Source organism: Coffea eugenioides, chromosome 1, assembly GCF_003713205.1.
Source record: "Coffea eugenioides isolate CCC68of chromosome 1, Ceug_1.0, whole genome shotgun sequence".
In the NCBI taxonomy this organism is placed as follows: Eukaryota; Viridiplantae; Streptophyta; class Magnoliopsida; order Gentianales; family Rubiaceae; genus Coffea; species Coffea eugenioides.
This window is the reverse complement of record NC_040035.1, coordinates 41,844,784-41,859,341: the sequence shown is the minus strand read 5'-3', so window position 1 is coordinate 41,859,341 and position 14,558 is coordinate 41,844,784. Positions and strand designations below refer to the sequence as shown.

The window sequence follows — 14,558 nt, the reverse complement described above, 5'->3', positions numbered from 1 at the left end:
TTCAAAATTTGATCTTTGGATTTCAAAGCAAAACACCAAACTTTTCTAGCAAAATCATCAATAAAAGTTACAAAACAAACATCACCACCAAGAGACCTATATTTCATATAGCAAATATCAATGTGCACCAACTCTAACGGATTTAATTTTCTAGATGGAGAAAAATTCTAAAATGCGACTCTATGTTGTTTTCCATAAATGCAGCCAACATAAGGTTTAAGTACATGATCTCTAACTCAAGGTAAGAGTTGCTTGCGAACAAGTGTCTGAATCCTCTTTTCGCCCATGTATCCAAGTCACCTATGCCAAAGGTCAATTGAGAAATCACGAACTGCATTTACTTCTCCCTTCCCCAACTTGACTTGTATCAAGTAGAGGGTACTCTACTTCTTTCCTCTGGCAACAACGAAATTTCCTTTGCTGAGTTTTCATTTGCCTCCATCTTGCGAGTTATGGTAACCCTCATCATCAAGTTTTCCTGTAGAAATAAGATTAAGGCGAATATCAAGAACATATCAAGCATTTCTCAAGATCAGCTGGCACCCGGTATCTGTGCATCCATGGCATTTTAATTTTTATCTTCAGCTCAGTTAGGCCATAATTAATTATGTATCAGTAATCTAGCACGTTTCTTCTGTAGTTTAATGCTTTTGTTGAAGTGTGATGTAAGGTTATTCCACATTTTCTCTAGTAGTATCTTCTTGAGGAATTTATCTATCTTTGCTATAGCTATTTCTGCTTCAAAGTTAGTTTTAGTTGCTTTCAATTACTTTGTGAAAGTACATCAGAAGCCACAGGTGATGAATCCAAAAAGATATAGCATCAGGTTACAAAGCTTCAACCTGCAAGTCATTAGATTTTCTGAAAATGTAGAGAATACCTCGCTTTACAGTTTGTGATTTTACTATCTAGTGCAACAGCCAGGTACATCATCATCATCATCGTTGCCAAATTCATGTAATGCAATGGAATTAAAGTCTTTGCATTGCCTTGAAGTTTGACGCACTTTGGATTATCAACCTTATTCCACATAGCTCAGTGATTTTTTTCCCCTTGTCAACTGCCATGCATATTCATACTCATATACAAAAAAAAAAAAAAAAAAAATTTGCATGCCATGCTGAATAAAAGAAGAATACACCAAAATTCAATCACTCCCTTAATCCACATATTTGCTTGGGCATATTGTCTTTAGTTCCCTACGCCCATTAGGCGATTTATGCCTCCTAGTACCATTAATACGTTCAACCAAAACTTGGAAGATCCGATTATCAAAAATTCAGTAGTCCAGATTAAGCCACACCACTTGGTGAGATGGGTAACATAATTTGACCGATTGAATTTCTAAAGATCTAATCTACTCAAGCGTGAGGCAAGTGTAAACTTTCGATGACTAGATCATCAATAGCCACAAACACATAATTTAGGACTACCCAAAACAAAAAGACTTTTAAGCTATTTTTGAGTCACAGTTTTGCTTAAAAAGTGATTAGATCAGTTCTAGACATGAGGGATTTCTTCTTTTGATCTTCTTTTGGTTTTAAAAGTGTTCTCAAGAAAATCACTTTTCAATTATGAATAAGAAATTCCTTTTCCTAATCCACTTCATCTTTTAAAAGCTTTGGTAGATTCCCTCCATTCATGTTCAATGGAGTAACAATTTTTTTTAATAATTGAATTCCTTGGCAAACGGTACTTTCCTGTGAATTCAAAATTTTATTTATTGCAAAATAGAGGAAATTTATTTCAATGACATATCTTCAAAGCAAAAGCTTCAACAGTCATATAGAAAGGTTTGGAGGCGTAACGTGATTCCCATTTTAACTACTACATTTTATTCACTTCTCCACTAATCATATCTCCATAAGAAGGCAATCCATTGGAGACATGGAGTAGAAGCGTCTCATGACCCAAAGTTACAAGTAATATATATTTAAGAGTGGCACATTTGATGCGCAGAAGTGATCAAATGTTCATAATCCATATGCCAACTGATTAGAGAGGCTGATGCGATATCCATCTCTCAAGCATAGTTCTGCATTCGGCAGGCTTCAACTCATAAGCAACATGGCCTCCTCCCTTGACCCAAAAAAAAAGAAAAAGAAAAAGAAAAAAGGGGTGTTAGTTAGTCCCAAGAATTTTCTAACCTTGTTGTTAGTCGTTACCATGTGAACAAATGTTGCACTGAAGCAATAGAAACAGGAATTTCTTGCCTTCACTGTTGCAAATGTCATCTTATTTGCGCAAGTCCTTGTGTAACTGGAGGCAGGAAAACAGAACAAATTTAGATGAGTCGGGTAAAGTTATCTTTTTATCTCGTGCTAATGGAGGTGTAATCAAGAAAAGAAACATTGTTCAATTTTGAACCAACCCTGCAACTTGGCCTTCATGAATCCACTGTCTCCAATCGTCAATAATTGGGTAATGTAGAGATCTTATCCACGCTTGAGTTTCAATGTGCGGTACCATCAGATCATGGTCACCACTGAATCACAAAGTACTCCACTTTCAGTACTTAAAATCACTGCTGTTAACCTACACGCATCAAGATTCAGAGTTAGGTACCAAACCTGTATATAAGGGATCTATAACCTTTAGTGCTAAGGTTTGCATGATATGGTACAACACTCTCTGCATTTTTTGTGTATGGCAAGGTAAAGTTGCATCTTAACCACTGTCCATAAGTTTCCTGCAATGTGATTACAGAAATCAGTTCAGGCTTGCTTCGGCATTCAAATGCTACATACCATAGTGCTCGATTTAGACATACCCTTCGCACATGGAGGGCCTCTTGGACACTCTTGTTGTTAGCCCAGTGCTCAACGAGCTTAACCCATTCCATCTACGATTGCCAGTGAACAGAAGAAACGGCGATCAGTTGTGCTACCAAGAACTGATGCTCTTATCCACGAGTTTACATAGAACGATACTAGTAGTATCTTACTCGACATTTGACTCGAGTAGATTCCCGAACGTCTAGCTCTTCAAACTTCTTATACAACATTTGTATAATGGATCTCCCACCAGTAAATAATTTATTTGGCTCTCGTGAAAGAGGAGGACATACGGGAAGCAAGATCTGTTCATCGTCAATATTACGAACCAACTGCAGAAGAAAATTATTAACACCATCATTCTGGTTGCCCGTTCCTTTATTCTAATTCTTCCCACCTTTTGTAGCCCGCAAATTAAAGGGAAGGGGTAGGAACCAATTGTCAGTACAACCGTTTCTGGAAAGTGTGTTATTGTTTGAATAAATTAGAGTAATTCATTGTTAACTTCTACAATTTCGCAACAGAAATATGATGTTCGATCAGTGCTCGTGTAAGCCCCTAACATTAACTGCAACTCTGTGTAAGCCCCTAACATTAACTGCAACTCTGTTACGAAATTGTACGAGTAAGTTACAACGAATTACTGCTTCTTCAAATGATATTACACTATTCAGAAACGGTTATACTGACAATCCTTAACTCTATCCCTCTTTCTTGAGTTTAGGAGGCGCTTTAAGTAAATCCTTTAGGCCTTGCCTAATTTTTGAAAATATAGTCACATAAAAATTGCATAGATATGGTTGCTTGCCTCATTGTATGCCTGCATATTTTTCGAACACACTGGATTACTGGGATCTGTGATTTCATATTCCCCTTTACAGCTAACCTTCAAGGACTGCATTGTAAATATACAGGTCAATTAGAAAATCACGGGTAATTTTACATTGTAAGAATGCATGTGACAAATGACAGTGTTCTGAGATATCAATAGGTAACAAACAAAGGAAATAAGTTACCTCATAGAGTTCATCAGAAATCAGCCCCATCCCATGAGCAAACGGAACCCTATAGTTCAGAATTTCTGAAACCTTCGTTATTGGATTTCCGAGTATGTATCCCTGAAGCCATAAATGGAAACGTCTCAGTTTTAAACTTCAGGATGGTAAATTTTTCTCCAAATAGTATGTAATCAATCAAGATTAGGTAGACTAGAAAAGAGAAGATCATCAAAGGTATAGACCTTAAGATCAATACGTGGTTCAATGCCGTCCTCATTTCCTGGAATAACTTCAAAATACATGTCAGTTTTAGGGCTTAATAGTCATAGAGCAACAAAGCATTGATCCTATACTCTCTGTATTTAGCAAACTTCAACTGATCATCTTGTGACAGGAGATACTGTAGAACTCTGAACTGGTCAAAGAAACGTTTTCTTGCTTTGTTCTGGAGCATTTTATAACTTAACATAAGGACAGAAAAGAATAAAAAGCCTGCAAATTTCTGAGGGAACTTTTAACCTTTTTTTCCCCCTCATAAAGCTCTGCATTATGTTAATAAAACCCATTTAGCTTAAGGTGGCAACTATATTCCTACCTAAAGAGACTTTGCATATTCTACAAGCTTACACAGAGCATTTATAGTATATTCAGATCTCTTACAATGCCTATGTAGATGCATAACAATTTCAATAATCAGATTGTAACACAACCAAAAAACTTCCCCAGGGTAAAGAGCCACATTGAAAAAATCTTACCATTTGATATAAGTTGAGTTAATATTGGAACAGGAATGCCCCCATACGAGATTCCACTAACATAGAATGGATTCGACTTGTACTCTGGGTGATCATGTAGCCACTGCAGTATAATCAACTATCAAAAGCAATCTTGTAAAAGGTAAACATCTTTTTAACTATAATTTCTTTCCCATTTCAAAGGAAATTAAGCTTTTAACTCGAGGTTCAAATGGATAAAAACGTAACAAATATCGCCCACCCGAACCTCTATAAATGGCAGTTGTAATTGCACTGTGTACCATAGGCACTAGCAAACCAATTGTAGACATTAAGACACAACAACATGCAAAAAGACAACAAATTGCCTCGCTTATTGAAATTTGTACCCAAAATTGAATTGTAAGCCTCAAATTCAAAATTAGTCATCTTCCACTATCTTTTCAAGGTAAAATTGTAAGTTTACCGATATGGGACAAGTTTGTACAAGAGATAGCATATCTCATTATACATGTTAAGCTAATTATCATAGGAGCCTGTATCAGAACATTTCACTAACTAAACACTGTGAATGGGATATTCCATTCTAGAGATTGCCGCCTTTCACGAGACTTTGGGATCTTTCCCCATGCAAGAGCCACATGCCTGACCTCCTCCTCTACTATAGCTCCCATGATGCTAACTGCCGAAGCTACTGTTAGATTCATGAGTAAAAAATTACGTCCCACAATGATCCAAGAGATGAAGAAAGAGCGGTTAATATATAAGTAAGGGTCCGACATCCAATGACTTAAACTTTTGGATCAGAGTTGGATTTCTAATTTATATATTGGGCTCTTTGATGGGTTCTCTCGAGATGTTTCACCCTATCAACTACCATAGCCAATTATTATTGATGTCACTTTTATTCATCTTCCACTGTCAACTGTTCTATACAATCAAAACCGTGTTCATCGAGAACTTGAATCCAATGGAGGCAATTTTGGGCAGAGCCATGCAGGATTCCACTATTCAGAAGGAAAATAATTAAATGATAGTACACTGGTCTTTTTGCATAATAAAGGGTCTAGAGACAAATATGGCATTTTCCTGATTAGTAATTGTCCAACGTTCCGTGAAGCCTTACGATTCATTAATTAGCTGAGTGATGGGCGTGTACCTTCCTGATAAATTCATAAGCTTGATCAGAGGCTAGAAAATCTGAAGATTGAGAAGCTTGTGCAGTCTTAGCATAAGAAAAACCAGTTCCTACTGGCGAATCCAGAAAGATGATGCTTACAACCTAACAAGTAACAAGAAATGATTCTCAATCTTGCAGTCTACTCGAATTCTTAATCTTGAAAATTAGGTTTGTTTGGATAAAGATTATTTGAACATTATTTCAAAAAAAAAAAGAAAAAAGAAAAAATTTGGAACCTTATTTATATATGTATCTCAATAACCTTTTCATGTAACACTTCTATGAGTCTAAGATATACTCATCAACTTAAATCTCTTTTTCTCTCGCAAGCAAATAAAAGAAAAGAAAAGAGAAACTCAATTCTTGAGTTTACCTTGGTCCAAGTAGAGGGATTTAATACCAATTTGGGCAGAGTGCCGTCGAACGACAATGGCTCCAAAATTACTGGTCCTGCAACAGAAAATCACGGGCCAGTGACTTGATCAAATGCTGGCACTCCAGTTTATCAGTCATCATCACTTGAACATTAAAGACAAATAAAGATTATGGCTCCATTTGAATTAGCTGTTTTTAGGAATGTTTTTCAAAAGCTTTATTGCAGCAATGCATATGAAAAAATATTTAGGTGCGTGTTTTTGGAGCTTAATTTATATTTTGGGCTTTTTAATTTGATGTGAATGTGTAGTTAGTTATTGTACAGATGTTTGTAGCAGTTGCTACTGGCGACAAATGGATGCTATTCAATAAAGTTAATACTTTTACCCACAAAAACAAAACAAAACAAAAGACCTTACATAAAGCTTCGTCAACCAGACAACGTCTTTTGTCTTTTTTGCAGAGTTTCAACCAGAAAAGCAGTTTGCAGAGTTTCAAGATTATACAAAATCAAGATCAAAATAGTGGCGCAATTGTTCTTTTTTTTTTTTGGTGACACCTAATGCAAAGTGTAAGGCATTAGAATTGACCTGTCCCAAAGAAAAGTGAACTAAATGAACTGCAGCCAGGGCCTCCATCTAACCAAAGGATAAGAGGATCCGATTGAGGATTTGACTCTGACTTGATAAAGGCGTAGAAGAGCTGCCCATCCTCTGATTCACCAACTCCAATATACCTGATAATATCAGAAAATGGATCAACTATTTCTTCTAAGTTTTGATTAATGTTAATTTCTAGGGTTTATGCTTAGTGGCTCACCCGGTTTCGAGTTCAAAGGGGAGGGGTCCTTCAAATCCTGGAAGAAACTTAACTATGGAACCAGCCATAGCAAGGTTTGAACATGCTTGAACATAAACTAGAAGCAAGAACAGGCCGCAGAAGATAGGATGCCTTAGGAGCACTTGCAACTTCTCCATTGAGCTTGGCCTATCTCTCGTTCAGGGCACTGAGCAGAGCAACTTTAGACTGGCGAACTCTGTATAAGTCCCACAAGCTGCTATGTCTACTGAGAATCGCCTTATCGTAGCCACAAATTTAACTTACCGTACCGACACACAAATGTCATTATTGTCTGCCAACAGGAAAAATGCACTTTTCATCCTAATGTCTAAGGTGTTAACCAATTTCATCCCTAAAGTTTCATGCAAAACACATTTTATCCTTGTAATTTTATAATTTTGATTAATTTCATCCTTCAAGTTTTACGCAAACACATTTCATCCTCATAATTTTCTAAATTTGGCTAATTGAGGACAATTGGTAGATTGTCAAGCAATTTGAATGGGATAGCGTCACTTGATCACGGCATGTCTATTAGGTAAAAAAAAAAAAATTGGATCAACAAAAAGCTCAAAAATCTTTTCTTAATTCACTTTCTCATTTTAATACAAAAAAGACTAAGAAATTTTTAGCCACGATTACTTTCTTCTTAATCACAATCGAACAAGAAGATCCAAAGAAAATGAAGTCAGTGGGAAAGAAACAATCCCACTATAGCCAATTGAAGAAAAATGTCAAACAGACCCAATACAACTAATTGGAGAAAAATATTAATGCAAAAGAATGAATGGTTTGGATTGTCATTTATTTGAAAAATTTTGTTTTGTTGCATCATATACATGTTTTTCAATCATCTATTTATCTTTCAATCTATATTTAGTTTCAAATATATCATATCACAATTTAAAGGGAAAAAAAAGATATAGTCTCCTATCCAAAACACTTGTTATTATTTCTATAATTTAATCAATAATTGATTAAGTATTAATAATACAATTATTAATGGGACATGTGATGATATTATGCCTAAATTTGTTAACAATCCTTTAATTGTCCTTAATTGGTAGGAATTATAAAACTATGCGGATGAAATGTGTTCTACATAAACTTTAGGGACAAAATTGGTCAAAATCACAAAATTATGAGGATGAAATGTGTTTTCTGTGAAACTTTAAGGACGAAATTAGTGAACACCTTAAATATTGGGGATGAAAAGTGCATTTTCCCGTTTGCCAACTCATACAATGCACCTCTGTAAAGCGGCATGTAAAAGACTTAGCTCCGGGTTTCAAAGATGGTCCAAATTATGTTACATTACTTGCTAAAATGGTGCGTAACGTAATCTGAACTATTGAATTTTGAAAAGAGAAAATTTCAGAAATCTCACCTGAGATTACTGATAATTGCAAAGAGCTCTTCTCAAATTTATTAAATTACACCTACCTCTCTTGCTTTTACTGTTCATATGACAATATAAGTCCAAAAGGCTATATATTTTCTCAAAAGTCCTAAACTACCCTTTTTGTACAAAAATTATTTAACCAATTGCTTTCTTCCATATTTCAGCATAACCTACTATACTAACAAATTAGCTTAACAAACAATATAATTCCAAATTCTAAATTCAGGCAATTCTATCATCGCAGTCATAAAATTGGTTCTCCCAAATCATGCATTCAATTCTGAAGATTTGTTCCATCCTTCAGAAATATTCTTACCATATGATTCCATGGAATGGTTAAACTTATAATCAACTACCCTTATATTTGCTTAATTTTCAACATAGGAAGACATGGTTTGGTTCCATATAAGTGGCTTAACTCCTAGTACATGAGCCAAATTATGGTTTTGAAGAAAATTCTTAGGAGAGATTTAGGCATGAATGGGATTAATCAAGTTTAAGGGAAGGAAATGGCATCATTATGATCATAGAGATTTTCAAAAAATTTATTTTGTCAAAAATCAAAATTCTATTTACAACTAATCACACTCCAAACTTCAAATCCAATATCCACACCTTCTCAAAACAAAATAAGCTGACCTACCATCAAATCTCCAAACATGTTAATATCTTAAATACAGAGAAGAAACTCTTTTTCCATAGCGAAATCATAACCGATAATTGTGAAGCATAAAAAGAAATATAAATGTACTTATTAACATCTTAAAAGTTTTTCGAATGGATAATAGACAAATTAGCAAATTTACCAATTTCAGTCCCTCTTCCTGTTTTGGCCAATTATTGCATTATTTATTCCATTATTATTGTGTGCCTCTTTATGTCCTTTTAGTTTGACCATAAAATTGAATTTTACTTCAACCATCAAATCTAATCTCTCAACTAAACTTGTGATTTGACAATTTTAGAATGGAATATATAGTAGAGTTTGAGAGATCACTTGTGATGTAATTGGCTGTAATTATAAGCAATAATTGGTGGTAATTTGAAAACAAGTTATAGAAGGAAAGGGTTGATGGATGAGAACGGAGTGACAATAAGTGAAAGAGAATCATCATTGGCTGTGTAACTTGTTCCGAAGAGGTCAATTTTCTTTTCTTTTTAATCTCATTTCATTATACTATGCATTATTTATTAAGTGAAGGTCATTATAGTTATTTTATTGTGACAAGGGAGATTAGTGTAATTTGTAAAACTTGAGGGGAGTCGAGTGAAATTGTCATAAACCTCAGGGGAGGTTTGTGAAATTATCCCTTTTGAAAATTAAGTCTGCCCAAATTTTGATTGTATATAAATAACTATCAAAATGTTTGAGAAAAGATGATAGGATAAAATCTGCCAAGTACCAATGAATAATCGATCAAACAAAGCAACTCATCAGAAGAATTTATCAAAAAATTAAAAAGAAAAAGATCTCACTATCCTTTTAGCTCTCTCATTTTAATGGCTTAAAATATGTTTCAAGCAAATTATAAATCATGCAATGCTAAAATCCCCACACAAGATAGCTTCGTTATGGGTATCTTAGTTGGTGGACGCTTGGCATGTGTTAAAAAATTAATATACGAGTTTGGTTTATTGAAGAATTTTTTAAGTTGCCACCCAACTTTCAAGTTACGTATACTTTTCTTTACCAATTGTCATACGTATACTTTTCTTCTTAAAAAGGTTGGCGTACGGACGAAATAAAATTTACCTTGTTATGAAAATTGCCTTATTTTTGTTTTAAGTAGTAACATGTAATGAGAGTAAGGGAAGGGCTTCCTGCTACGTGAGAAATGTCATCATACGATTGCGTCAGATTCAAATTAGATTTTTCTATTTTTCTCACATATAGAGTTTTGTCTCTATAGATATAGATTTAATAATTGAATCGAACCACATTAATCTTGTATCTACTCAACGTTTCATGTTTTTTTATTTGTTTGATTAAATTGTCATGTACTTAATTTTTCAATGATTCTTCGTTTGCACTTGGATCCCAGCATCTGATATAATATCATAGCTAGGTTTTGGTTAATTGTTGAAATTAAGTGATTTGTGGTAATTTTCAATTCAATAATTTAATAGGAAAAGAATATACATGTCAAAAAGGCTTGGCATTGAAAGGAAAGGTTCAAAAGCCAACAAACATAGAGGATATTTGATAGTAAATTTGGACAAGTGATTCAGAGGGCATGGAAAAACATAGAGTCTAGTGTTAAATTATGATATAATTTAGTGGAAATGTTCTTGACAATTTCCAATGGTATGTACTTGATGTTGGATGTATTTCAGTTTTGTTCTTTGAGCGGTATGACACGTGAATCAAAAAATTCAAAAAAAAATATAATTTTCATGCATCCTGAGACTCTCAAAGTTACGAGGTTTTCATTAATGATGGAATTTTGAAAAGCACACACATGCGAGACAATATTGTGAAGGAGAGAAGTATGGTGATTTTTTTTTTCAAAAAAAATTTTGTTACTTGATTACCTCAATAGTTGGGAGCAGAATTAAGAAAGGAATCCAAGATTGCTTTCAAGTTGTAAGTAGTGAAGAAGAGGAAAATCCTACAAACTTAAGTCAACTAAAGGTTGGATTCGGATTAGCTATATATGTACATTACAGCAACGTAATAATTCGGTATGTATAACTACACATGAAGCTTTTTGGTGGAGATTATTAGGATATTACTTATTTTGTTTAGGCAATTTTTATTTTGTGTGACAAGTAAATAGTTTCTAGTAATTTATACGTATTTAGAGTAGTTGCCAAGAAATTTTGTATTTATATACGTTTGGAAATCAGGTAAGTTATTCTTTTATTATTATTGAAGTACTAGGAGGGAAATGCTGGTGCCTGTGGTTAAAGAAGATTTTACGGTAGTTCAAACGAATATCAAAAAACTCACGCACATTAAATAACAATATGAAGTAACAAAATATCTAATGTATACTGGAAGATGGAGATGAAAATTATGCATGCTATCTTGCTCAGTTCATATATTTTGAAACAAACACTTGTATATGAGCTTTTCATTAACAAGACTAAATGAACTTTAAACAGATATCCAAATGATTAATGGCAATAAACAAAGTGATTATCCACTTAAAAATGCATTTACACAACATTCTTGTTAATGAAAGTAGCCAACTTTTTTAGCAACGACAAAGCCTAGCCTCAAAAGGTTTGGTTCCATCCGAGAATTCAGCAATGGATCATCAACCCCCGTAGATTTTGGGTGAACATAATGCCAAATGCCCTTAACATAGGCCTTTACCTGTAATTTCATTAACTCAATACTAATTAGATCTTTCCCCCAAAAATAAGGACAATTGAGAAAAATCACATCAAGATCGAAACCGTCTAGTATCTCCAGCCAAACCCTTGATGCCATGTTATGTGCTAAATTGCCACCAGCACTATCCCCACCAAAAAACACCCTATCAAAGCTAGCATAATCCTTAAGCCATACCTCAGGACCCTCGCCATTTGAACGAGGGGCAACCCATTTGACTGCAATCTAAGAATCTTCATAAGCAATAGGCAAAGGATGCTCAGGGGCGAGCCGGTAGTTAATTGAAACTGCTACAACACCAGCTTCTACAACTACTACATTAAGGTGTGTGTGATATGTAAAAGAAGGCAAATTTGATCAAAAAGGCTCCACCATGTAAGTAGACCAAAAGAGGAAGTTTTGTATCTCCAAACCTATTCCAACAAAACCACATTATTTAAATTGTATAGAACAACCAACTTTGTGGGGAAACAATAATATCAACATTAAATTGCGCTAACAGAGTATCCAATTTTGGAATGAAAGCATTTAGCTAACAATAGAAATTACGATTTTACAAAGTAAATCATACCATTAAAAAAAAGAATGAAACCTCACCTCAAGTTGAACCACCAAAAATAACTTCACCAGAGAACCATATTGAAATCCAGAGTACAATGGCAATACAAATAAGTATTTATCAGAAGACGAAAGGAACATAACGGAAGAATGTGAAGGGGCAGACATTTGAAGAATTGAAGTTGAAACTAATGCTCAATCATAAATTCCTTAATAAACCACCTTGTCCTTGCTTTAATTGAGATGAAAATGACGTTTGAAGTTCTTCAAGTTATAATAGCAAAGTAACAGTAATAGTTGATACAAACCAAAATGAATGTCTCTGCAAGGACATTTAAGTAATTACACCAATAAAGAAGCTATTATGGGTTGTACCCATTGTAGAAAAGATGATCAAATAATCTCACATTCCCAAACTACCCAAACCTTTGAACAAATCATTACTGCATCCTTTAGAATACAAGGACATTTCAGTAAACACAATAATACACATGCTATCTAAAGTAGTACCTAATACTATAACTACACTCAAAACAATCTCACAATCCCAAAATACTCCTACTCTTGCGGTTGAAATTCAAAGTCATTCTTTAACCCAAATTCATTCTTATATAGTATAAGGATTTGTCAAGTAATATATCCTATAAATTGAAGGGGACTGTTATATCATAAATTAAAGTACACAAAAGGAGTCATGATTATAGATGTGAGTGAGAAAAAGGACTTTGGTGTATGAGAAATATTACACAAGGATTGGGTTTAGAATTCAAATTGTGTTTTTATATGAACCTTTTTCATAATAAAGAATGGGTTAATGATATGAACATGTTAAATCTTTCCTGTCAATTGTATTTTCATGTTTTTGACTATTTTCCTTAAATTGTTATTAACTTGATGTCTTATTAGTTGCTTATTTCGTGCTTGGATCACAATAATAGGTTAGTCAATTTCAATTTTCTTTTTTGGTATGATAATAGTGTAATCATTACTCATTGCAAATTTGGGGACCAACAATGAAGACTTTCCTAGTTTTTGTCAAAATATTTCTTTGACGTTAATTGGCAAAACCGGTTTTAATTTTTTGTCCTTTGTTTTCATTTTCCTTCAAATTATCGTGGGCCAATTGCTGTTTATGTACGAGGAACGTGAAAACTCCGTGCACTTATAGTAGAGTTCTGTGTGAGGTCTAAATCCAATACCATAATTGTGGCCTTACAACTGTAATACAATTCACGGTCAGTTCTAGCACCTGTTTCCCATGCAAGTTTTTAGTCTAATTTTTAATAGACAAGTTTTTTAACTATTTTGTTTACAGTAATCCTCTACAAACATCTCAAAATTTTTAATGTACACGTCGCTTAATATCTAAGAACACACAAACTTTTCACTTTTTTCATCATTTTCTTCCTTCTTCCCCACCTCAACCGGCTACCTTCGGCCGGACGATGCCGATGTCACCAGCTTGCAACCTCCTCCCTATCCTCTCCCTCCTCCCACGTCCCTCCCATAGTTCATCAGAATTCCTCATAGAGTTCATCAGAAATCAGGCCCATCCTCTAAGCAAACGGGACTGCATGGTAAAGAATTCCTTGAAATTTAGTTGCTGGATGTCCAAGTATGTATCCCTGAAGCCATAAATGGAAATGTCTCAGTTTTAACCTTAGGATGGTAATTTTTTCTCCAAATAGTATGTAATCAATCTAACTTATGTAGACTAGAAAAGATAAGATCATCAAAGATATAGACCTTAATGATCAATACGTGGTTCTATGCTGACCTCGTTTACTGGAATAACACCAAAATACAAGTAAGTTTTAGGCCTTATATATAATTAATCTTATGGTCAGAGAGCAACAAATTGTTGATCCTATACTCTTTGTATTTAGCAAACTTCAATTGATCATCTTGTGGTAGGAGATAGTATAGAATTTTGAACTATTGAGGTCCAACACGAAAGAGTACTTATGCAATGAAGGCATAAAGGATCCCATAAACTCGCATCCTAAGTATCTCCTAAATGGAAATTTTCAAAGAAAAGTTTTCTTTCTTTATCCCAAAGCGTCCAAGGAAGTATCCCTAAAGCAATCAATTTAACAACGCCGCGACATGTTAGCAAGAAGTATAATTAAGTAAAATCTAGATGGTGATTTTTGGAGCTAGAATAGAAGATGTAACTTTGTGCCTAAGTGTTTTTATCTTGCTACATAGGTTAAGGAGAAAGAAGGTTATGAAATATATAGAAGTTAAATCAATATGTGGCTCAATCCTAGCATCGTTACCTGCAATGACACCAAAATAAATCAAGTCCTATGAGATAATGTTTCATGTACGTATTCATGAAGCAATAATTTGTTGCTTCT

The 14,558-nt window shown here is 34.3% G+C and overlaps 1 protein-coding gene across 4 annotated transcripts; it reads right to left on the bottom strand.

Annotated features, from left to right (window-relative positions):
* Positions 1–1,731: 1,731 nt before the first annotated feature.
* On the bottom strand, positions 1,732–7,110 carry LOC113759361 (serine carboxypeptidase-like 5). 4 transcript variants are annotated; one of them, XM_027301933.1, is made up of 14 exons: positions 6,881–7,110; positions 6,652–6,797; positions 6,060–6,136; positions 5,666–5,788; positions 4,528–4,630; positions 4,015–4,061; positions 3,791–3,892; positions 3,583–3,669; positions 2,945–3,106; positions 2,771–2,842; positions 2,571–2,689; positions 2,372–2,485; positions 2,148–2,259; positions 1,732–2,035 (listed from the first exon to the last, which is right to left on the bottom strand). In XM_027301933.1, the coding sequence occupies exons 1-14, from the start codon at positions 7,036–7,038 to the stop codon at positions 2,024–2,026; spliced, it is 1,434 nt and encodes a 477-aa protein (XP_027157734.1). In that variant the 5' UTR covers positions 7,039–7,110; the 3' UTR covers positions 1,732–2,023. The 4 variants fall into 4 exon arrangements, with proteins under 4 accessions (XP_027157734.1, XP_027157730.1, XP_027157740.1 ...); XM_027301929.1 differs by having other exon boundaries at positions 1,732–2,079; positions 2,214–2,259; XM_027301939.1 differs by having other exon boundaries at positions 1,732–2,079; positions 2,214–2,259; positions 4,015–4,052.
* Between the last annotated feature and the right edge of the window lie 7,448 nt (positions 7,111–14,558).

Excerpts from the sequence above, each read along its gene's own strand:
- LOC113759361 (XM_027301929.1), bottom strand. The coding sequence starts at position 7,038 with ATGGAGAAGTTGCAAGTGCTCCTAAGGCATCCTATCTTCTGCGGCCTG. Across the intron at positions 4,062-4,527 it reads AACTCAACTTATATCAAATG|TTATTCCAGGAAATGAGGAC; the intron begins GTAAGATTTTTT and ends TGTATTTTGAAG. Across the intron at positions 2,843-2,944 it reads CTACTCGAGTCAAATGTCGA|ATGGAATGGGTTAAGCTCGT; the intron begins GTAAGATACTAC and ends TGGCAATCGTAG.